The following is a 23,822-nucleotide window of genomic DNA, read 5'->3' as shown; positions in this document are numbered from 1 at the left end:
TGTAACATTAAGGCTTATAAAAGGCCTATTAACTAAAAAAAACCATTAGAAAGGAAGAGTGTTGTAGGCAGTAGTGAATTAGCAGTCCTGTCGGTCTCTGGTAAGTAGTTTGATGGCGTTTGCGCATGCGCTAATGAGGACCGTTAACTGTCAGTGTTCCAGCTGAGAGAGAGAAGAGAGACAAGAACCGAAGAAGTGGAGACTTTTCCCGGTACCAGACTTGTTTTAACTTCTTCGTGTCATTGCTGTGGTGTGGAAAAGAAAGATTAACAGTTGAAGGATAGCTAACTTTCTCCGTGTGTGCGTCCAGAACTGAATCCGGCGTCTAAATAGCTGAGAAGTGACAGCGAAACAAGACGAGGACGGGGGTAAGCTACCAGACTTTATTCACGAGCATTATTAAAGTTATCTTCTTTTAATGGACCAAAAGGACAACAACTTTTCAGTCAGAGATATCTGGAAACGCGTAAAAGCATCAGTAAGCCTGCTGGAGGAAAAAAAAAAACACACACACACACACACATAATTTGTAATGGTTATAATGGGAATTGTATTGGTTTTAATGGAAACTGTAATGGTCCCTGTGGGTCTTTGTGGCCTTTTATTGGTGGCATGGTATGTCTAGTGGATACCATTGAGGACCCATAATAGTTTTAATAGATAGCTGATGGTTTGTAATGGTGTTTATAGTGGAAACCATTAGAATTTCTGGTGATGGTTTCTATTGTTTATTTTTTTCCAGCAGGGCAAACACACCGTTTTCCCCAGATTTCCATTTGCACTCTCTGGATGATTTGTGCAGAGTCAAGGTTGTAATCATGGGGAACCAGGGGATGCAGGAGCTCATTCCGCTGGTGAACAGACTCCACGAGGCGTTCGGTGTCCTCGGCCGGAGCTGTAGTCTGGAGCTGCCGCAGATCGCCGTGGTAGGAGGACAGAGTGCGGGCAAGTCCTCCGTCCTCGAGAACTTCGTAGGCAGGTAGGTGATCACATGTCTCACTGAAGGCTTTTATTATAATAGGATGGTACAGGATGTGCTGTGTGGTGGCAACAGGTGCAGAGGCTCCTGCACTCATCTGTAGTCTGCAGCCGCTTCTTCATCTCCATCCTCCTTCTCCTGCCAAGTACAAGGATCAGGAGCCAAGAACATGTTCATGCAAAGCGATCGAGACTTCACTTCATTCTGCAGGGTGCAGGGATTTAACATTTTCAGCAGACAAAAAGGTTTATATCTGGCATATGTTTTAGAGGACATAGATAGACTTATCCGAGACAAATACTTCCAGAGATGGGAAACATCGAGGAAAGTTGGTCTTCCGGTAGATCCTTTTTTTTAATTATATGTAATTCCCTTCATAGCATTGAAGGCAGGTTTAAGTTGAGTGTCTACTGAAAGTCCCTGTCAGACACACACCAACGCTGAGCTTAATAAGCTTTACTAATGAAAACCTGAAATCATTTTAGTGCCACATTTGTGATTGTTGAGTCATCCATTAAACAAATGCGATACATAAATCTATAATGATTGTATAATTATTATTCATTTATAGTAGCTACAGCTAATAATAATAATAATAATGATGATAATAATAATAATTATTATTGTTATTATAATTTAGAATCCCGCCTCCACCCTGTGTTCGTGGAGTTTGCATGTTCTCCATGTGCTGTGGAGGTTTCCTCCGGGTGCTCCGGTTTCCTCCCCCAATCCAAAGACGTGTTGTAGGCTGATTGGCATTTCCAAATTGTCCATAGTGAGTGAATGTGTGTGTGATTGTGCCCTGTGATGTGTTGGTATCCCGTCCAGGGTGTCTCCTGCCTTGTTCCCCGAGTTCACTGAGATAGGCTCCAGGTTCCCTGTGACCCTGTATAGGATAAACAGTACAGAAAACGGATGGATAGATTGAATAAGGATAATAGAATAAATCATATATTATATACACTATATGCCCAGAAGTATGTGGACACCTGCCGTCACATCCATATGTGTTCCTTCCCCACTCTGTTGCCTGAAAGTTCAAAGTATACAATTGTGTAGAATGTCTCTGTATGCTGTAGCATTAAGATTTCCCTTCACTGGAACTAAGATGCTCAAACCTGTTCCAGCATGACAGTGCCGCTGTGCACAAAGCGAGCTTCATGAAGAGACGGTTTTCCATGGTTGGACTGGAAGAACTCGAGCGTCCTCCACAGAGCCCTGATCTCAACCCCACTGAACACGTTTGGGATGAACCAACATCAATGCCTGACCTCACTAATGCTCTTGTAGATGAATGAACACAAATCCCCACAGCCACGCTCCAAAATCTAGTGGAAAGCCTTCCCAGAAGCGTGGAGGTTATTATAACAGCAAAGGGGGGGATAAATCTGGAATGGGATGTTCAACAAGCACATATGGATGTCATGGTCAGGTGTCCACAAACGTTTGGCAATATAGTGTGTATTTATACAGTAAATTATCTATATTTATACCTCCAAGTTCTCTGGTTTCTTCCCAGGTCCCAGAATCAGGCCAGTAGGTAGACTGGTTACATTACATTGCCCCTAGGTGTGAATGAATGTGTGAATGTGTTTGTGCATAGTGCCCTGCGATGGACCATCCTCGGTGTGTGTCCATCTTGCACGCGGTGTTCCTGGGATAGACTCTGGATCCAAAGCATTCCTGACCAAGATAAAGCATGAAGAATTTTGATGCATTATTTCAAAAATATATATTAAAACGGTGGGAAACAACAGCAAGTCAATTGAGGGACTTGAACAGACATAATATATTTTTTTCTTAGGTTCTGAAATTAAGGTTGTCTGTGTGTTAGTATGCCGTTGCTTCCATGTTGCTTTGCTTTGAAGAGGAGTACAGCTGCTTTACAGAAGATGCTCGCTTGCCAAGATAGTTTCCTTGACGATGTTTTGGGCCTGTCCACAGGAAACCGGCATTGTTAGCAAAAACCAGGCCATTGTTTGTCATGCTCGGTTGTAACGAGTGGGGAAGTGAGGTGAAGGTTAGCTGTTTCAGATGACTGTTTCTGATATAGAGCAGAAGCAAAAGTCTTATCTTTGACTCCTGAGGTGTGTGTGTGTATCATATCAGATATACTCATCACCTGTAACCAGATCTAAAAGAGTGTGAGAGAAAACGCCAGTTACTTCATTATGTGACCCACATACTATAAGAAATAAGGCCACTCAAAGTCTTGTCTTATGCAGCACATGGCAAAATGGGTTTTCCTCTCTGCAGCAGATTAATATAGCAATTCACAGATTACACTTTGTTCTCCCAGATGTCTATTACTGATGCTACACCCCTGTTACCTGCTTTGCTTTTGATTGAGCTGTTAGTTTCACATGTTCTCATCATGTGGGTTTTCTTCAGGTTCTCCAGTTTTCCTCCGCCTCCCAAAAACTTGTCGGTAAATTACCTCTAGGTGTGATTGAGTGCACGAATGAGTGTATGGTGCCCTGTGATGGACTGGTGTCCCATCCTCATGCCCAGTGTTCCTGGGATAGGCTCACAATCCACCACAACCCTGACCAGGATAAAGCAGATACTGAAGATGAATGAATAAATATTAGATGATTTTTCCTTAATATATAATGAAGCTATGGATTAGCCTGTGGTTTACATGATGGCCTGTTCACTGTATATTATTTAAAAGAATTCATAGATGTAGCCATAGCGATGGAATAATCATTGTGCTTCAAGCACCACAAGCCATCTGTCCTTGCCTACTGTTCATCAAGGCCTGAGGATATGAGAGGGTTGACTTGATGCTGAAGAAGATGAGGAGAGAGGGATGGCAGAGAAAGAATGAATTGCTCAAGTTAAAATAAGTAAGAGACAGAGAGACATAATGGATGTGTATTTTAATTTGAAAATAGACACTTCTCATATTGTAAGCTTGTGTGTATATATATATATATATATATATATATATATATATATATATATATATATGTGTGTGTGTGTGTGTGTGTGTGTGTGTACGTACAACCCCAATTCTGAAAAAGTTGGGACAGTATGGACAATGCTAATAAAAACAAAGAGGAGTGATTTGTAAATGTACTTTGACTTATAATAACATATAAAGACAAGGTATTTGATATTTTGCCTAATCAACTGCACGGTTTTTTGAAGATAAATGTTTATTTTGAAATTGATGCATGCAACATGTTCCAAAAAAGTTGGGACGGGGCAATTTAGGACTAATAGTGATGTTACAAGTTGAAATAAGAAAGTCATGTGAAACAGGTGAGGCAATCGTCTAATCATAGTTTTTAAGGAGCCTCCAAAAAATGCCGAATTCTTCAAGAGCAAGCATGGGTCGAGACTCGCCAATCTGCCAACAGATGCTTCAGCAAATAATCCAACACTTTGAGAACAACATTCCCCAAAGACAAATCGGTAGGATTTTGGACCTTCTACAGTGCACAATATAATTAAAATATTCAAGGAATCTGGTCAGATCTATGTGCGTAAAGGGCAAGGTCGAAAACCACTTCTGAATGCATGTGATTTCCGATCCCTCAGACGTCACTGTCTTAAAAACCGTCATGAGTCTGTAATGGATCTCCTGACATGGGCTCTGGAATACTTTGGTAAACCTTTTTCAGTCAGCACCATTCGCCGCTGCATCCACAGATACACGTTAAGGCTTTACAAAGCAGAAGCCATACATCAACACTGTCCAGAAGCGCCGCCAACTTCTCTGGGCTCAGTCTCGTCTGAGATGGACAGTAGCTCAACGGAATCGTGTTTTGTGGTCCAACAAGTCAACATTTCAAATTTTTGTACAGTTTTTGGACAAAATATCCGTCGTATTTTACAGGCCAAAGAGGAAAAGGACCATCCAAGCTGTTATCAGGGTCAGGTCCAAAAGCCAGTGTCTGTCATGGCACAGGGGTGTGTCAGTGCCTATGGCATGGGTAACTTTTGGAGCAACATTTGCTGCCATCCAGAGCAGGACAACACCAAGCCAAATTCTGCCCTTATTACAAGCACATGGTTGTGTAAGCAGAGAGTGCGGGTGCTAGCATGGCCTGCCTGCTGTCCTGACTTGTCTCTGATTGAGAATGTGTGGCGCATTATGAAGCACAAAATATGGCAACGAAGGCCCCGTACAGTTGTGCAGCTGAAGAAATGCATAATGGATGAATGGGGTAAAATTCCGCTTGCTAAACTTAACCAGCAGGTGTGTTCATTCGGCGCCCAAACGCTTAATAAGTGTTATTAAAAGAAAAGGTGATTTTACACAGGGGTAAACAGTTGACTGTCCCAACTTTTTTGGAGTGTGTTGCAATCATCAGATTTGATTTGAGTGTATATTTTCAAAAATAAATTAAATTCACAAAGTAAAACCTCTAATAACGTGTTAATAATGCGTTTTCAATATATGTAGTACAGGGTGAACTGAATTTTCAGTGACCTTTTTTTTTTTTTTTTTTTTTTTGCATTGTCCATACTGTCCCAACTTTTTTGTGGAATTGGGGTTGCGCATATTTATTTATTTATTTATTTATTTATACATACATACATACATACATACATACATACATACATATGCTGTCGCACCCATTCAGAAAATGGTAAACAAGCTTCACTGACTCAGCCTTCTCCAGTAAAACAAGAACATGGGGAAAAAGAGAGGTACAGCTGTCTGAATGAAAGCATTGTCATGGACTGAACATCGAGGTCAGGGGCAAATGATGAGAATGAATGGAGTTTAGGCTAATAATAATACGACACATTGTAGAGAAGGAATGTGGATGTGCCAGAGTCGACTCCTGATTAAACGTGGCAAAGTAATCCAAAACATCTCGACTCCACAGCCTAAGGGATGCAGATTATGTTCTAACTACAACATGGCCTGTTGTGAAGTTTCGCAGTGACTGAGGGATCCTACATGAAAGTGTTTTTTTTTTTCAGATCTTTAATATTTCTTTGTGAGCCAGCTAAGCTTTTACCTGACATCTCCGTCTCCTTAGCTCTCTCGTATGTTTAACTGGGTCTCCTCCTGAGGGAGGTCCCTCTCTATTTTGGATTGTGTTTCTGATTTAGCTTCACACACACAACCTGATTCCTGCATCATCGCCTGAATTTCTGAGCTACAAATCTCCTCCTTTGTGCACTCCATACAATTATGCACTACATAATAATGAACGAAGGAAAGACATATTAGAAGCCTGAGTACTTGGTTTGTTTTTGTCAAGAAGTACGTTGTGTTTTTTGAGCAATGAAACAAAATGCATTCATGCCAAGGGCACTTTTGTTTTTGTTGCTTTCATGGTTTAAACTAGTTTGCATGCTTTCTTATTTGAATAGTGAGAAGCCTTAGTGTTAGTTTCATGAAGAACACAATCCCATCAATTATCATCTCTCCAAGACAGATCTATAGTAAGAACTATAGATGTTGTTCAATTTGAAAACCTGAGATTTTGTTTACAAGACATTGATAGCAGGGCATCATGTTATGATCAAAAATGGGCATACTGCTACACATTGTGATCGCAGTATGACCTGGAATATATTTATTCTCTATATTTAGTCACATCTCTGGACCACTGGAGAACCATTGTTGGTCCTTAATTGTATCGTGTCACCAGTCAGTCTGCTTCTTATTCAACTTGGCTTTGTCCTAGGGGGCATGGTGGCTTAGTGGTTAGCACGTTTGCCTCGCACCTCTAGTGTTGGGGGTTCAAATCCCACCTCTGCCCTGTTTGCACAGAGCTTGCATGTTCTCCTGGGGTTTCCTCCAGGTACTCAGGTTTCATCCCCTGGTCCAAAGACACACAGTGTAGGCTGATTGGCATTGGAAGATGGATGGCTCTGTCCTTCTTTTGTCCCTGTTATGTAGTTTTGTCTCTTGAATTTCCCACTCTTTGGTATGATGCTTTGGTGTCAATAACTTCAACTTTTAACAAAATGGTGTGTCCTGTATTTTATCTTAATGACTGAACACACACCATATATACACTGTACCCTGTAGCACTACTTTACACCCTGTCCTATATATGGAGTCAGGAGAGTAATAAGTGTGTCTGGAATAGGCAGTGAGACTTGTTGGGTTTACAGTTTCACCACATCCCTGACACATTGCCTGGCCTTGTCTAAGAATGCTGTCTTTCCTGGCTCTGTTCCAGGGGTGTGTATGGTTAAAATGACTCTGTCTATTTTTTTTTTCCAAGGGATTTCTTACCAAGAGGCTCAGGGATTGTCACTCGAAGACCACTTGTGTTACAGCTAATCAGCTCCAGCTCAGGTAGGTACACACGTACATATGCACACAGTATGTACAGTATATACAAGCGGCCCTGCTGTGTGACTGCACAGGACTGACTCGCTGACTCCATGAAACTTTGCGCTGTGCTTTCTCAGCCGTGACGGAGTTCCAGATTTGATCAGCTTTTGCATTTTAGTCAATGAAGGAAAAGGAAAGGTGTGACCGCTGAATGTTTGATTACATGCATGAATTTTTTTTTAAACCACTGGGGGTCAGTGTGTCCCCATCTGTTTCCATCAACTGTTCAATGGAACGACTTGTAGCCAACTATCAGTACGTTTACGTGGACAACAGTAATCCGATATTAACCGATTAAGACGATACTCTGATTAAGAAACTAGCATGTAAACAGTGATTTATTGATGACCTTAATCCGACTAAAGTCATACTCTAAGTAAACACAAATCGAATTAGGACATGTGGAGTATTCCTGTTTTAGTCAGATTATGGAAGTGCATTACAGACATGTACACACCTTAATCACACTATTAACGTCGTGTGGGAGTTTTCACCACATTTTGCGACAGGACACGTACACACACGGCAGTGCTCAACCGTTTGACGGCAAACAAGAGAGCAGGCTGCGTCCGAAACTGCGTACTTACTTACTATATAGTAGGAGAAATACATGTACTTCGGTTGCTATATAGTAGGGAAGTATGCGGTTTCGGACGCATCCCATGGCTTCAAGCAGTCGTCTATGTGCACGGGCCGCTGTGGCTCAGGTGGTAGTGCGGGTTGTCCACTAATCGTAGGGTTCCTGGCCCACATGACTCCACATGCCGAAGTGTCCTTGGGCAAGACACTGAACCCCAAGTTGCTCCCAATGGCAAGTTAGCGCCTTGCATGGCAGCTCTGCTACCATTGGTGTGTGAGTGTGTATGTGAATGGGTGAATGAGACACAGTGTAAAGCGCTTTGGATAAAAGCGATATATAAATAATTTACCATTTATGTATAGCATGACAAATAATTAACTGCACTTGAAGTTTCATAAAATTAAAAATGAAATACTCAAAACTGTATATGGTACCATAACAAAGACGAACTGTATGTCGATACGTGAAATTCTGGAGGGAACGTCGGATGGCGTGGCGTGGGGACGTAATGACGTGTGATGTTAATCCATCTATGAGCTATAACGTAAAACGGGAACATGAAAGGAGTATTCTAAAAGTGACTCATGTAAACACTTTAATCAGAATATTGTCTTATTCAGAATAAGGTCAATAATTAGATTATTGTTGTCCATGTAAACGTAATCTATGAAAGGTTAAGTTAACATCTTAATGAATTTATTAAACGCATTTCATTTGTTCTCCCGTGTCCTCTTTCTCACCTCTCCTTCCATCGGCTCTCGTAGAGTATGCCGAGTTTCTGCACTGTAAAGGGAAGAAGTTTACGAACTTTGCTGAGGTTCGACAAGAGATTGAAGCAGAGACAGACAGAGGTACAGGAGCCAATAAGGGCATTTCCTCCATTCCCATCAACCTACGTGTGTACTCACCAAACGGTACGATCATCACCTTAACAACACTCCTCTCCAAAAATGGCGTTTTTACGTTAAACATTATACAATTATGTAACATGTGAATGTGTTGTCATTTTCCTTCTATCTCAGTGCTCAACCTGACTCTAGTAGATTTGCCAGGCATCACTAAGGTTCCAGTAGGGGATCAGCCTCCAGACATCGAATACCAGATCAGAGACATGATCATGCAGTACATTTGCCGGGAAAACTGCCTCATCCTGGCTGTCACACCCGCAAACATGGACCTGGCCAACTCAGACGCCCTCAAACTGGCCAAAGATGTCGACCCACAAGGTGAGGGCCGAACAGAACAATACTGAATGCGCAATACTGAGTTTCCTCAGGATTTGTTTTGATCTGCGTTTCCTTTGTCTCAGGTCAGAGGACCATCGGCGTCATCACTAAACTAGATTTGATGGACGATGGAACAGATGCCAGAGATGTGCTGGAGAACAGGGTACTACCCTTACGTAGAGGTACACTGTGCTTAATCAGTCTGCAGTTAGGCCTTAACAAAGGCTAGTAGTGCTAGAATGCAATCAGTGTGCTTTTCAGTTAATGTTACTGGCACTGTTTGTATAGTAATATTGTCATATCAGTATGGGCATGTGTGGACAAATGTAGTGTGTGTAAAGCCTTTTAACTGTAAGCGAATCTGTATGAGGTCATGGTGTTGATATGAGACAAGTTCCCTTCCTGTAGTCCCACTGCCACAGGGTTTAGGTTACAGCCAGAGCTGGTCTATAGGAACTGAACCGGTGCCAAGCAGTGTAGGCCGTGCTCTCCACAGCAGCTAAAACAAGGCCAGGTGCTGGGCCTTCATGCTTCATGCTTGCACTTTAATGCATTAGACACACACACACAGACACACACACACACACACACACACATCTAAAGACTTTTTTATTTTCCATTCAGATTACTGTAGAACACTCTCTAAATATGCTTCAGTTTTACAGTATCCTATAGACATTCTATATAGACGGTATAATATTTGATTTTTTCTTTTCCTGCCTCCTTTCATTTGCATATTTACTATTTCTTTGTCAAAGAGCCTCTCTACTAATGTGTATAAGTCTCTATGTGTGTATGTATCTGGGATTGATGTAGGTTACATTGGAGTGGTGAATCGCAGTCAGAAGGACATTGAGGGAAAGAAGGACATCGGCGCGGCTATTGCTGCGGAGCGGGTGTTTTTCCTGTCTCATCCAGCTTACAAGCACATGGCCGACCACATGGGCACACCTTACCTGCAGAGGGTTCTCAACCAAGTGAGAGACAGAGAAAGATATATATATATATATATATATATATATATATATCTCACAAAAGTGAATACACCCCTCATATTTTTGTAAATATTTGATTATATCTTTTCATGTGACAACACTGAAGAAATGACACTTTGCTGCAATGTAAAGTAGTGAGTGTACAGCTTGTATAACAGTGTACATTTGCTGTCCTCTCAAAATAACTCAACACACAGCCATTAATATCTAAACCGCTGGCAACAAAAGTGAGTACACCCCTAAGTGAAAATGTCCAAATTGGGTCTAAAGTGTCAATATTTTGTGTGATCACCATTATTTTATAGCACTGCCTTAACCCTCTTGGGCATGGAGTTCACCAGAGCTTCACAGGTTGCCACTGGAGTCCTCTTCCACTCCTCCATGACGACATCACGGAGCTAGTGGATGTTAGAGACCTTGTGCTCCTCCACCTTCCGTTTGAGGATGCCCCACAGATGCTCAATAGGGTTTAGGTCTGGAGACATGCTTGGCCAGTCCATCACCTTCACCCTCAGCTTCTTTAGCAAGGCAGTGGTCGTCATGGAGGTGTGTTTGGGGTCGTTATAATGCTGGAATACTGCATACTGATCACGCTCTGCTTCAGTATGTCACAGTACATGTTGGCATTCATGGTTCCCTCAATGAACTGTAGCTCCCCAGTGCCGGCAGCACTCATGCAGCCCCAGACCATGACACTCCCACCACCATGCTTGACTGTAGGCAAGACACACTTGTCTTTGTTGCCACCACACACGCTTGACACCATCTGAACCAAATAAGTTTATCTTGGTCTCATCAGACCACAGGACATGGTTCCAGTAATCCATGTCCTTAGTCTGCTTGTCTTCAGCAAACTGTTTGTGGGCTTTCTTGTGCATCATCTTTAGAAGAGGCTTCCTTCTGGGACGACAGCCATGCAGACCAATTTGATGCAGTGTGCGGCGTATGGTCTGAGCACTGACAGGCTGACCCCCCACCCCTTCAACCTCTGCAGCAATGCTGGCAGCACTCATACGTCTATTTCCCAAAGACAACCTCTGGATATGACGCTGAGTACGTGCACTCAACTTCTTTGGTCGACCATGGTGAGGCCTGTTCTGAGTGGAACCTGTCCTGTTAAACCGCTGTATGGTCTTGGCCACCATGCTGCAGCTCAGTGTCAGGGTCTTGGCAATCTTCTTATAGCCTAGGCCAGTGGTTTTCAAAGTGGGGGCTGCCAGGGGGCGCCCGGGGGGCCTCAACAATTTGGTTGGAGCCACCAAGCCCATCCCTCCCACTAGTATGTTTTCTCTTTCTCACTCTCAGACAACCACACACACACACACAATCAATTCCTAATGTAATGTAATGTAATGTAAAGATGTAAGATGTAATTATTAAGAAATAAAGGGGAATATATTCAGAAGTCTGTATTTTTAATGTGTTTAAAAGACATCTTGCAAAAGGGGGGCCTCGGTCAAATGTTAATGACATTTGGGGGGCCTTGCCCTGGAAAAGTTTGGGAACCCCTGGCCTAGGCCATCTTTATGTAGAGCAACAATTCTTTTTTTCAGATCCTCAGAGAGTTCTTTGCCATGAGGTGTCATGGTGAACTTCCAGTGACCAGTATGAGGGAGTGTGAGAGCGATGACACCAAATTTAACACACCTGCTCCCCATTCACACCTGAGACCTTGTAACACTAATAAGTCACATGACACCGGGGAGGGAAAATGGCTAATTGGGCCCAATTTGGACGTTTTCACTTAGGGGTTTACTCTCTCTCTCTCTCTCTCTCTCTATCTCTCTCTCTCTCTCTCTCTCTCTCTCTCTCTCTATATATATATATATATATATATAGAACAAGCCTGAGATGGGGTATAAATAACAGAATATTTAGGCTACATTGCAGCTTATCACCTGCAAATCATCACACAGGCATCCAAAGGGTCTCTTTAAACATTATCCTATAAGTCCTATGTGGATATAGAAACATATCCTAGCATTGAGTTGTATGGTAACTCTCTCGTATCCATAGCAACTGACCAATCACATCCGGGACACACTTCCGGAGTTCCGTAACCGGCTGATGTCTCAGCTATTCTCGCTGGATAAAGAGGCTGAGGAATACAGACACACGGACCCTGATGACCACTCACGCAAGACCAAAGCACTGATGCAGTGAGTCACTACATGCAGTCAGAATATGATACCGTATAAACAGACACATAGAAACGTTCGCAAACCGAAATGTGATCCCTGACTAACCATCACTAAATTAGTTTTAATGCAGCAAATCAGAATACTTACATGCAAAACCAGAATTTTATGTAGACCTGCAAGGCTAATGAAGTTAACAAGTAATAATCAAAGATGTGGTGACATACTGTAGACCTCCAACTTAAAGAAAAGTTTGGACACCAGACATTCTTGGCAGATCGATATGGTTTGTTTTTTTTTGAAATATTGCTCTCAATATTGCTGTAAAGCAGTAAATCACTACGAGTAATGAATTCACATGGCCCTGATATCCATTCCCTGAAAGCTTTTTTTTTTCTTCAAATTTAATGAAGTGAGTTGTTCTTGACAATACACAGGTTTTGACACACAAATTCTGTCTTCACACTAACAAAAAACACATATTCTCACAAATCGAGTGCTCCACTTACAGTTGTCTAACCAAGTATCTTTGTGTCTTTCCCTCTCTGTCATCCAGGCTAATCCAGCACTTTGGACTGGACTTTGAAAAGATGATTGAGGGCTCTGGTGACCAAGTGGACACCGTTCAGCTCTCAGGAGGAGCCAAAATCAATCGCATCTTTCATGAGCGCTTTCCCTTTGAGCTAGTTAAGGTGTGTGCCGGTCATCGCACATCTGCTTCACTGATTAAACTGTGCTTTGTACTAGAGGTCGACCGACAGTGGGTTTTTACCGATAACTAAGTTGGGCAGAACATGCCGATAACCGATTAATCAACCGATAGTTTTTAAAGTACCCCAATTCTGCTAAATTCACAAACAGCTATTAAACACTACCTGAAAGGTAATATCTGAAAAAAAAGCATAATGGGGCGCTTTAAAATCGATAGTGACTGAAAACATGACACCTCATGAAAAATATTGCTGAACTTTATTACAGAAATAAACAGTACTGACTGTACCATGAAAATGTACTGTACTTTTTTTAATGAAATAAAAATATATATATATACATGTATTAAAGGGGTCATGACATATGACAAATTAATTTTATTATCTTACCTGGGGTGTAATTATAATATAAGTAAAGTTTTTTTGCACAAAAATCATACAAAATTTAATAATTTATGAGCTTTTTACACCCTGTCTCTGACCCTCTGACTGAAATGATCAGTTTTTTTGTCCTTTACCTATAAGACTTTAATGTAACCACCGACTGCTATGATTGGCTAACACCTTTGCCTATGAATTAATTATCAGCGCCCCCTGCCATAACACGTGCGGAGCTGTTTTCAGGGGCTGAGCGCCAGCGCGATCGGTGCAATTATGTAAAAGTAGGTGTCGATGTCTTACTGTAGGGGCAGTCATATGCAAATATGTTTGCCCATATGACAACACAAATCCTGCCACATCCACTTTGGAGCTTGGTTAATGAAATGCCCTTTTTTTCTTTTTTTTTTTTTACTGGGGAGGACGTATTAAGCTAGGAAACTTGCAGGACGTTTTATTGGTACAATGACCTCTTATACATCAAGAGATCAAGGAAAATTTGATTTCCCATGTCATGACCCCTTTACCTATTAATAAATATTAAAGTGAATGAAAGATAAACAACCAAACTGAATCAAAAATTAACACTCCAATTAACAAATAAAAATAGAGACATCCTAAATGAATAAAAAAACACTTCAAATAACACAACAAAATTTGTCAGAGATAGTTTTATTTTGCCTCTAGAGGCCGCTCCCGTACTGTATAATGACATTGGACCCTTCTGAGCCGCTCTGCAACTGGGAATAACTGTCGGTGCGGATTTTTGCGGATAACTGATAGCTCCAGCAATCGGTTATCGGTGCCAATTAATGGGCAAAACTGATCAATCGGTCGACCTTTACCTTGTAAACACTCTCCACACTCATTTGTTGTCGTTTGCTCATCAGATGGAGTTTGATGAGAAAGAGTTGCGGCGTGAGATAAGCTATGCCATCAAGAATATTCATGGGATCAGGTCTGGCTTTCAAACACCACGCCTTTATTCCACTTTTAGTCTAACAGTGTATTATACTCTCAGCTCATAGATACATATGCTGTGTGGTTGTCTGGTTTGTTTGTCTAGGACAGGCTTGTTCACTCCTGACCTGGCGTTTGAGGCCATTGTTAAGAAGGAGATAGTGAAGCTCAAAGGCCCGTGTATTAAATGTGTTGATATGGTCATCCAGGAGCTCATAGCCACAGTGCGGCAGTGCATCAGCAAGGTATTATAAGTGTGTGTGTGCGTAATATGGAGCGCACGTAAAGCATGTACATGTGTAATTGTGGATCTTTTTGGTCTGGCGTCTAGTTAAGGACCTTTCCGAAGCTCCAGGAAGAGACAGAGAGAATAGTGACCACACACATTCGGGAGCAAGAGAGTCAAACCAAAGACCAGGTGAGAACTAACCTGCACGTAAATCTCTTATCAATTACTTCAAACTTTATTGTCCACCATGAATTCAATTTGCCTTGTATTCTGTTATCTTCCTCACTATTATCTTCCAACAGATTTTCCTTTCAATAAACATTCAGCTTTCCTACATCAACACCAATCATGAAGACTTTATCGGATTCGTCAAGTGAGTTCTCGTTTCTAGTACTAATTCCGGCCAGGTTACGATGCATGATGAAAAAAAAGTGCTATTCTGTTCCTGTTACTCTTTTTCTCTATTTCAAGTGCGCAACAGAGAAATAATCAGATCACTAGAAAGGCCTCCACATGGAACCAGGTGAGTCAGTGTCATGTAAATGGGAGTCTGACTGTGTGATCTAGAGCTGTACACGGGACTGTTTTTAAAAAAAACTGCTTACCCAAAAGCTGATCGCTCCACAAGTTATTTCTCCAGGTCACCCCGCAGTTATTTCATTCTGTTTCACTGCAATGAATTAGCTGTTATTTCAGTTTGTTCTCCTGAATACGTAGACACTGTTAGAAGATTTTATTCCCCCTTAACCTGTCCTGTTTGTTCAGATGGCAAAGTAGGGTACTTTCCTGTTTTTTTTTCAAAATTTAAATAAAATTAAAGAGACACGTACCATTATAGATCATTTAAAATGGATTAAAAAGTTTAATTTGATTAAATAAACTAAACAAACTAAGGTATATCCGTTGTTTTTAAACGTCATGGTAAAAGTATTTGGTTTGTTCCAAATACCTTACGTTTAAATGGCCACGTTATGTCCGGAGTCCCAGCAGGTTTTAAAGAAGTCAGAGAAAGTTCAAATTTCATATGCAGATAAATAATGTATTACTCTGAAAGATGCCATGCAGCTTTTGGTGAAGTTGTTGCTATTTTTGTACTGTTTTTGCACAATAGTCAGCCTGTAGACATCAGTGTCTACACCACTAGGGGCTTGAATGGACAGGCTACTGAACAAACGCTCACTCAGGGTGCGTCTCAATCAGCTCCCTAGGTGGTGAATCAGTATATCGTGTACATGTACAAGGACCCTGGCTCACTACACATTGGGACTCTCATGACTTGATTTCCGGCGACATGACTACATAGTAGCATTTATCAACAACAGCCAGCACTAATATATTTCTGACATTATATATCATATAAATCTGTTCAATTAATCACACGCGTTTCTGTCATGGTACTTCAAGCTGGATTGTAAGCACGGTGCAACGTGGGATTTTTTTAGGGCGCGAACGTTCCAGTGCACTGGCAGGACTTTGCGATTGAGACATCCCTTAAAATGGCCAACTTCCCGATCAGTGCCCTGACTACTGACCTAGAGAGCTCTTTCTATTTGACATATAATCTTCATTTCTGACCTGCACGGGATTAAAAACATGCCGCGCGTGCAGGCGTCGCTGAAATGCCAGTCCCGATGCACATCTCTAGTGTGATGCTGTGAGTGAAGACTTGCATTAGTCAAAGACCAAGTTATGAAGCGTTTGTGATGATGTACCTAATGTCCTCTTTCTGCCTTGTCTGTGGTTTGTGTTTCTTTCCTCAGTTTTGCTGTTAGAAATTTGCTATGAATTCATCACTAATGTCTAACACGTTGAGCTTCTTTTAGCGTTCTCACGTATTGTTTCCTGTTGCAGCTTGTAGTGCAGTACGCTAATATGGCCGTTTGTTGTTTCTCTGCCCCACTACCACCTGCTTCTTTATATTATTTTGTCACTCACATTCAATTCTAGTATTATAGAATATGCAGCAGTTGAAAATAATTCATTTTCACATTCTTAAGGTGACATTCACACATACAGCAACTCGCAAAGCGAACGGAGATCGTTTGTTTTGAATGAGAGCTGGCAATTTCCGGCAACATGAGCGACTCGACCTGAAGTTGAGAAAAGTTTCACTTTATGCAAATTTGGAGTGACTTGGTGCAGCGACTACCAAAGGGAGTAAAGACAGTAGAGCGCACATGATCTGTGATGCTGCCTGCATGTCTGAATTGTTTCCTGAACCCAGACAGTCCGGCGCTTGCGCTTTCACCGCAGATAGACGGCCACAACGGCAAAGAGCTCACACTGCTTCTCCTTCATCTCGTAGGATACGATGCACGTATACACTGGTGAATTTTATACACGAGCGCTCTCCCTCCAGAATATTTCATTTTAGCAGCAAGAAAACTGATCTGTTATCAGAAGTCGAATGCTAGTTGCAGCACCGACTTATATATAAACGTTACAATGTCAACTAGTAGTAGGAACGCGTACTGGTGACTTCATCGTACAGCGACTGGCGACTTGCAGCGATAAAATCACTATATGTGTGAGCATACGTTTATAAGGTCATGTAAAGCTTATTCTGAAGGTAACTTATTCCCAAGTCTTCCTTTCCCTGTCTTTCATTTTAATTCCATCCTAAGCCTACTTCCCTTCACTTCTCATCCCTTCACTTCTCATCCCCTCCACTTTATATTTTTGTGCTCATGCACTACTCAGCCTGTACTGCAGGGGGCATGGTGAGTAACTCACATACACACTGCATGAAGTCTCTTTGTTATCACATTCACTAATTAATGCTCCAGAAAAAGGCACTTCATCAGATTTCACAATGTATCTATTTGCATGTTTTGTGCTTGTGTACTCTGTTTTTCTGTCTACATGTTGTTGTTTTTTTTTAATATATATATATATATTGATGCAAGACCTGAGATGTACTTAAATGTGTGATGTTGTATTGTGTAAAGCAGAGGATTCCCAGTGGTCCTATTGTAACGGTGTTATTCTCTCTGCTGAAATTTTTAGGGTGCTGCACCTCCACCTCCCAGTCAAATTGTACGAGCCCTACGTGTCTGTAAGCTTTACTGTCTGCCGTCTGTCGCCTATCGACTGTCTACCACGTCTCATTCTGCTATCTGTAGCTTCTAACACGCGCCGGAAACACATTGCGGAAACCGGTCGAGACTATTTCATGAAACGGCTTTTAATCCACAAGCTTATTATGTTTACATTTGACTCATCTTTCCAACGTTAAAACATTTATTTCCTTCTGAATCACTCTTGAGCTGTTACATACACTAAAAAATTTCTCCAAAAAAAATAATAAAATTCTCTCCTGTTTATCTTCAAGCAATCTAACTCATTCAAGCTGCTTTCATTAACTTTAATAATGTTATCTCGTTAAATCAATGAATAGCACACGTATGCTTTTTCACTGTATGTGTTGTGTATATAATGTAAGTGTGTGACAATGTTCACAACACATCTGAACCAACTCCTGTGGACTCTCCAGGCCTGTAGATTTATAGCCTCTCATCTCAGTCCACCTGGTGTGTGTGTGTGTTTTTACTGTATGTACAGTTTATTGGCATCACACACTGTTCGTTGGTGAGTTTTTATTTATTTTGTGCGACTCAATTACTCATAGTATGCTGAGACCCCTAGCAGCGTTTGTGCATATTGTATTGGAATGTGACCATTGATATCATTGGCTTATTGGCCTTAGTGTAACCGTTCCACACAGCGTTTTTTTAAATTTTTTTTTATTTAGATGTCCACAAAACACATTTTCAATTTATATTCTTACTGCGTTACACTCTTGGAAAGGGTTCTTCAAGGGTACTTTAAGGCTTCTTCGCTTTCAAAAAATGGTCCTGCTTGGAACCCTTTATGATAGGGAAACACTTTGTTTCAGGGTTCTACATAGAACCTTATACACACTGTAGAATAAACTTATACATACCAAAGAACCTTATACATAGTGTAGAAGCATGATGTAGAACCTTCTATATCATATACCATGCTTATGCATTATGTGCTGCACTTAAATGGCTTTGGATTTGGACATACAGTGGATCTAAAAAGTCTGCACACCCCTGTTTAAATGGCAGGTTTTTGTGAAGTAGAAGAACGGCACTAAGATAAATCATGTCGTATCTTTTCTCACCCTTAATGTTAAATTGCAAAGTATACAAAAAAGTGAAAAATTATCAGAAACTTTTTAGGGATAATCAATTCAATTCAATTTTATTTGTATAGCACTTTTTACAATGGACATTGTCTCAAAGCAGCTTTACAGACACATATAAACACGGGATACAGATTTTAAATGTGTGAATTTATCCCTATTGAGCAAGCCGGTGGCGACGGTCTTGAGGAAAAACTCCCTAAGATGTTAAGAGGAAGAAACCTTCAGAGGAACCAGACTCAGAAGGCAACCCATCCTCATCAAGGGTAACAACGGATAGTGTGAAAGTAAAGGAAAGTCCGTTATGGTTTAATATGAAGTCTGTTTGTTGAACTAGTCCACTGTTCAAAGGAGACCCGAGTGCAAAAGTGCATAAATAAATAAATAAATAAAAGCACCTAGCTGTTTAAGTGTGCACACCCCTAAACTATTACTTCATTGAAGCTCCTTTTGATTTTATTACAACTCTCAGTCTTTTTGGGTAAGAGTCTATCAGCATGGCACTTCTTGACCTGGCAATATTTTCCTTCTCTTTCTTGCAAAAACATTCTAGATCCATCAAATTGTAACAAATTGATTAAGGTCTGGGCTCAGGCTAGGTCATTCAAAAACATTGGACTTCTTTTGGTTAAGCTGTTCCTTTATTGATTTGGCTCTATGCTTTGGGTCATTGTCCTGCTGAAAGGTGAAATTCCTTTTTGTCATCAGCTTACTAGCAGACACCTGAAAGTTTTGTACTAAAATCAACTGGTATTTGTAGCTATTCATGATTCCCTCCACCTTGATAAACCCCCAGTTCTGACTGAAGAAAAGCAGCCCTTATGCATGATGCTGCCACCACCATGCTTCACCATGGGTATGGTGTTCTTTTGGTGTGCTTTTTTTTACACCAAACATACCTTTTCGAATTATGGAGTTATTATACCTTTTGGAATAATAGAATAACATACTATAACACATTTTGCCACATGGTTTGGGGTGATTTAGTTGAGCTGAAATGTTTGTTTTTTTTAGAAAGGGCTTCTGTCTAGCCAGCCCACCCCATAGCCCAGACATGTGAAGAATACGAGAGATTGTTGTCACATGCAGAGAGTAATCAGTACTTCTCAGATTTTCCTGCAGCTCCTTTAATGTTGCCGTAGGTCTCTTGGCAGCCTCCCTGGTAAGTTTTACTTTCTTCTTTTATACATTTTGGAAGGACGTCCTGTTCTTGGTGATGTCACTGTGGTGCTCCATTTTCTCTATTTGTTGATGATGGCCTTTAAGGTGTTCTATGGTACATCTAATGTTTTGGAAATGATTTTATACTTCTCTCCTGGTCGATATCTTTCAACAAGTGAGATACCATGCACACTTTGTAAGTTCTTTGTGGACCATGGCTTCAGGAGTCGGATGAAACCAAGAAGATGTGAAGAAAATCCTACAGAAATTTTACAGCTGGTCTTTACTTGGGGTTAAGCAGAATAATTTTGTTGATGAGAGCTGTATGATGATTACTTTTGAACATGAGATTGAAAGTGATTGGTTCATTTTGAACACAGCCATGTCCCCAAATTACAAAAGGGTGTGCACACTTATGCAAGCAGGTTATTGTAACTTTTTATATTTTCCCATGTTTTTTTCCTGAAATGTTTCTGATTGCTTTTCACTTAATTTTTATCAGTTGTAATTTCACATAGAGGGTGGAAAAAGTTCTGACCTGATTTATCTTAATTAAAAAAAAAAAAAAAATTACATCACAAAAACCTGCCATTTTAACAGGGGTGTGTATACTGTACATGTTTTCTGCTTACTTGCTGCAATTGAGAGAATCCCAATGGTCACATTTTGTACATGCGGTACAGTTGGACAGGAAGTTTGGCTCCTCTTCACTGGTCTCTCTTTTTCTCTCTCTCTATGTGGTGTGTTTGCTTCATTCTCTATTTGTTGGGGGCTTTCTGCTTCCCTTTCTTTCATCACCTCCACCCCCTCATCCCTCTGTTCTCTCTCATCCTCTGCCTGCATTACTCTTATTTTAGTCCCCCCCTTCCTTTATTTTCTTACACCAGTCCTTTCCTTTTCCTCTGCTGGTCAGTACGCATCCTGCAGCCACACTGCCTGGGCTGTGTCAGTACTTTACATTTTACTGTCACTTTTTCTTACACTTAGGTCGAGTCAATGAATTGACTCTGTTAATTAATTATAGATCGTCTTTAAAGTACACCCATTATGGGTTTTTCAAATATTACCTTTCACGTAGTGTGTTATATAACTGTTTGTGAATGTAAAAATCTGCAAAGTTTCAAAAATCAAAGCACACGACAAACGGAGTTATTGACTCCCAAAAGAAGGAAGCGATTCTGAACAGCTGAAACGAGTTGTTAGTGATTCCAGACTTACTTCCTGTACTAACCTACGTAGGTTTGTAACAAATAGCCCCGCCTCTGGTCTTCATCAGCTGCTCGCTGACAGACGGAGCTGAAAGTGGTTATGGTAGTGGGCTTTCTTTTTGAAACACGCTGACCTCTGACCAATCAGAGCAGAGTATGAACGAATCCTTTAGAACGAATCATTGAACGAGTTGTTTTTGACACTGGGGGGAAGAAAGGGTAACGCTGCAATTTACATTATGAGCACATTAAAGTGTTTTTGACCTTGGATGCATGTAAGTCTATTGTATGAGACCTTTAAAACAAAATTAGGCACATTTCAAAACCATAATAGGTGCACTTTAAAACACTTATAAACACGTCAGCATGCATTTTAATATTCCATTCAGACACATATTCAGTCACAAGACTCTTTATTCCATTTATTTACTCTTTATCTCCAAATAACATCTCTCTTCCTCTGTTTTCCGGAGGACTGGTGAGCTCTTCCTTCTGGCATCTTACTTTCCACTTCGCCACAGATCACACCATCTAACATTCGAGTCCTGACCTCTTTCTTGCTTTGTAGGTGATCCAAAAAGGCTGGCTGACCATCAACAACCTTAGTTTGATGAAGGGAGGGGCCAGAGAGTACTGGTTCCTGCTGACTGCAGAGAGCCTCTCCTGGTTTAAAGATGACGAGGTGAGGTTTGGCCTGCTTCTGTTTCATGTGACTTGAACATTTGTCATGTGGTGTCGTGTGTCTCCTCCATTCGGGTCAGATTTTCAAGCTCAGGTAATTGATGCGTAGGGCGAGTCTTGAAAACACCAGCATTTCATCCAGTCACAATTGGCTGTACGACACGTCCCTCATGCCGTGTGGCCTGCCAGGTGGGCTGCCATCTGTCTGCCTGTCTGTGCCTGCTGTACAGGTGCAGGAAGTTCTGCACAGCAAGTGTAGACAGGCAGACAGACAACGCTCTCAGCCAATGGCAGCACGCTCTGCCTCTGGGAAAGGAGGACTCGAATGGAGGTACAGGACGAATCACGTAACACACGTCCGTTCTCAGGGCACTGTGAAGGAATAAAATTAATATCATATACCTTAGGATAATCACTAATTCCACTAGCACTGAAACGGCTCTGTAGGTGATGTATAATTGGAAAGTAGATGACTTTAGGTATGGAAACAGTAAAAAAGAACAAAAATTCAGTCCAGTATACTAACACATTCTCTGATTTTTACACTTCTCTATAGGTTTCTCTGCTTTTTCTTCCTACCTTACGCTCTTTAACTTCCTTTCCTGTTTTGCCCTCTGTGACCCTCTCTAACTCTCATTCTTGCCTTTTCTCGCTCTCTCTCTCTCTCTCTCTCTCTCTCTCTCTGTTGGGAATAGAGGCATTTGGATCAGATCACCCTGACACAGCTGGATTCCCCCCAAGCCAAACTAACACACACATACACACACATACACACACACATACACACACACATGCACACACATTTGGGCCAAATATAAGTGGTTAGATGAATAAACACACTGTAACACAAACACAAACAGTCAATGAGATAAATGCATATGCGACAGACTTAGTGTAATCACAGGCCCACACAAAGGTCTGCACAAATATTTCTGCACTTAAAGACTTCCCCATGTGACTACAAAAATGCTTGCGCAATTCTGGTGCCCAAAACTTAAATTACAGTCTTACTAACCCACACATATATTACACTCAGAATAATGAATTACACACAGTAATAAATGGCTTTCTGGACTGCTGGCTGTTTAATGCAGTACTGTTCTGCTCTCGTGTTTGTGGCAGTGTTTTAACAGCAAATGTATTAGCAAAAGATTTTATGTGTATAAAGATAGATAGATAGATTTGTGATCAGTGTTTGGATCACTTTGTAAGGACCAACCACACTATAGTTTACAAACCCTCACTATAACATCCTCTGAAGACAGCAATAAGTTTTAAGTAAATAAATAAATAACTAAGTGGATATGTCTGCAGAACCTATTCGTAAAATTCTGCCGTATCCGTTATCCTGTGTGCGGAGAATACCCTGGCTGCCTTTCCAAAATCTGTAGTTTAATTCCAAAACTGGATCCTTTATTATCCTTTATTATTATTAACAAACCTTACACAATTTCTTCAAATATTTTCATATCAAACGCCTCCTTCAGATCCCTCTTTGATTATATACTACTCTGGAGGTATTCTAAAGCCTTAAAAAAATAAATAAATAAATAAAAATCTTTTTGGAACCCACTTGAAGCCATTCGTCAGTTAAAGTGCTTTCTCCTTGTCTACGCCTATTTTCTTTAAGTCTGCGCTCACATTCTTCACTTTTTTCTTGTGCTGTGTATTCATCCTTATTTCACACGTCATTCATCTTGTGTCTTAAATCTCTCTCTCTCTCTCTCTCTCTCTCTCTCTCTCTCTCTCTCTCTCTCTCTCTCTCTCTGTGGCTGGCAGTCTCTCTGGGACCATACACATTCCTGGCTGGAAAATTGTAAGGCTTTGTCCAAACACCAGCCTCCAAGAGCCTGCCGAGAAAGAAGGCGAGAGAGAGAGAGACAGAGAGAGAGAGAGAGTGACCCCTTTTGCTTCCTCACTCCTGCACCCCTTCACCCCTTACAGCCTACCATATAGCAAGGTTTCTCTTTCTTTCTCTCTCTCTTTTCTTCTATCTCTCTCTCCCTCACACACATGTTCTCCTCTCCTTCCTCATTAGCTAATAGTTGAGCAGCTGTACTACAGATACATGCAGCCATTGTTATATTCGTCTCAGT

General features: G+C 41.1%; 1 protein-coding gene across 5 annotated transcripts in view; it reads left to right on the top strand.

Moving 5' to 3' along the window:
* The first annotated feature begins 73 nt into the window (after window positions 1-73).
* Window positions 74-23,822, top strand: part of dnm3a (dynamin 3a) — a 45,844-nt gene continuing 22,095 nt past the window's right edge. Inside the window, exons 1-17 of one of the 5 annotated variants that reach the window (XM_053613960.1) lie at window positions 74-211; window positions 311-368; window positions 746-979; window positions 7,180-7,253; window positions 8,637-8,786; window positions 8,895-9,098; window positions 9,182-9,280; window positions 9,915-10,075; window positions 12,110-12,252; window positions 12,788-12,923; window positions 14,210-14,277; window positions 14,386-14,524; window positions 14,611-14,697; window positions 14,811-14,881; window positions 14,980-15,031; window positions 17,515-17,544; window positions 21,614-21,727. In XM_053613960.1, the coding sequence (XP_053469935.1) occupies window positions 819-979; window positions 7,180-7,253; window positions 8,637-8,786; window positions 8,895-9,098; window positions 9,182-9,280; window positions 9,915-10,075; window positions 12,110-12,252; window positions 12,788-12,923; window positions 14,210-14,277; window positions 14,386-14,524; window positions 14,611-14,697; window positions 14,811-14,881; window positions 14,980-15,031; window positions 17,515-17,544; window positions 21,614-21,727 (1,689 nt within the window). In that variant the 5' untranslated portion in view covers window positions 74-211; window positions 311-368; window positions 746-818. Of the gene's footprint in view, window positions 369-742; window positions 980-7,179; window positions 7,254-8,636; window positions 8,787-8,894; window positions 9,099-9,181; window positions 9,281-9,914; window positions 10,076-12,109; window positions 12,253-12,787; window positions 12,924-14,209; window positions 14,278-14,385; window positions 14,525-14,610; window positions 14,698-14,810; window positions 14,882-14,979; window positions 15,032-17,514; window positions 17,545-21,613; window positions 21,728-23,822 lie in introns of all 5 variants that reach the window. The other 4 variants (XM_053613959.1, XM_053613958.1, XM_053613957.1 and 1 more) reach the window with 4 other exon arrangements.

This window comes from Ictalurus furcatus, chromosome 25, assembly GCF_023375685.1.
Source record: "Ictalurus furcatus strain D&B chromosome 25, Billie_1.0, whole genome shotgun sequence".
Taxonomy (NCBI): Eukaryota; Metazoa; Chordata; class Actinopteri; order Siluriformes; family Ictaluridae; genus Ictalurus; species Ictalurus furcatus.
Note: the sequence above shows the minus strand (reverse complement) of the source record. Positions and strands in the feature narration are given on the sequence as shown.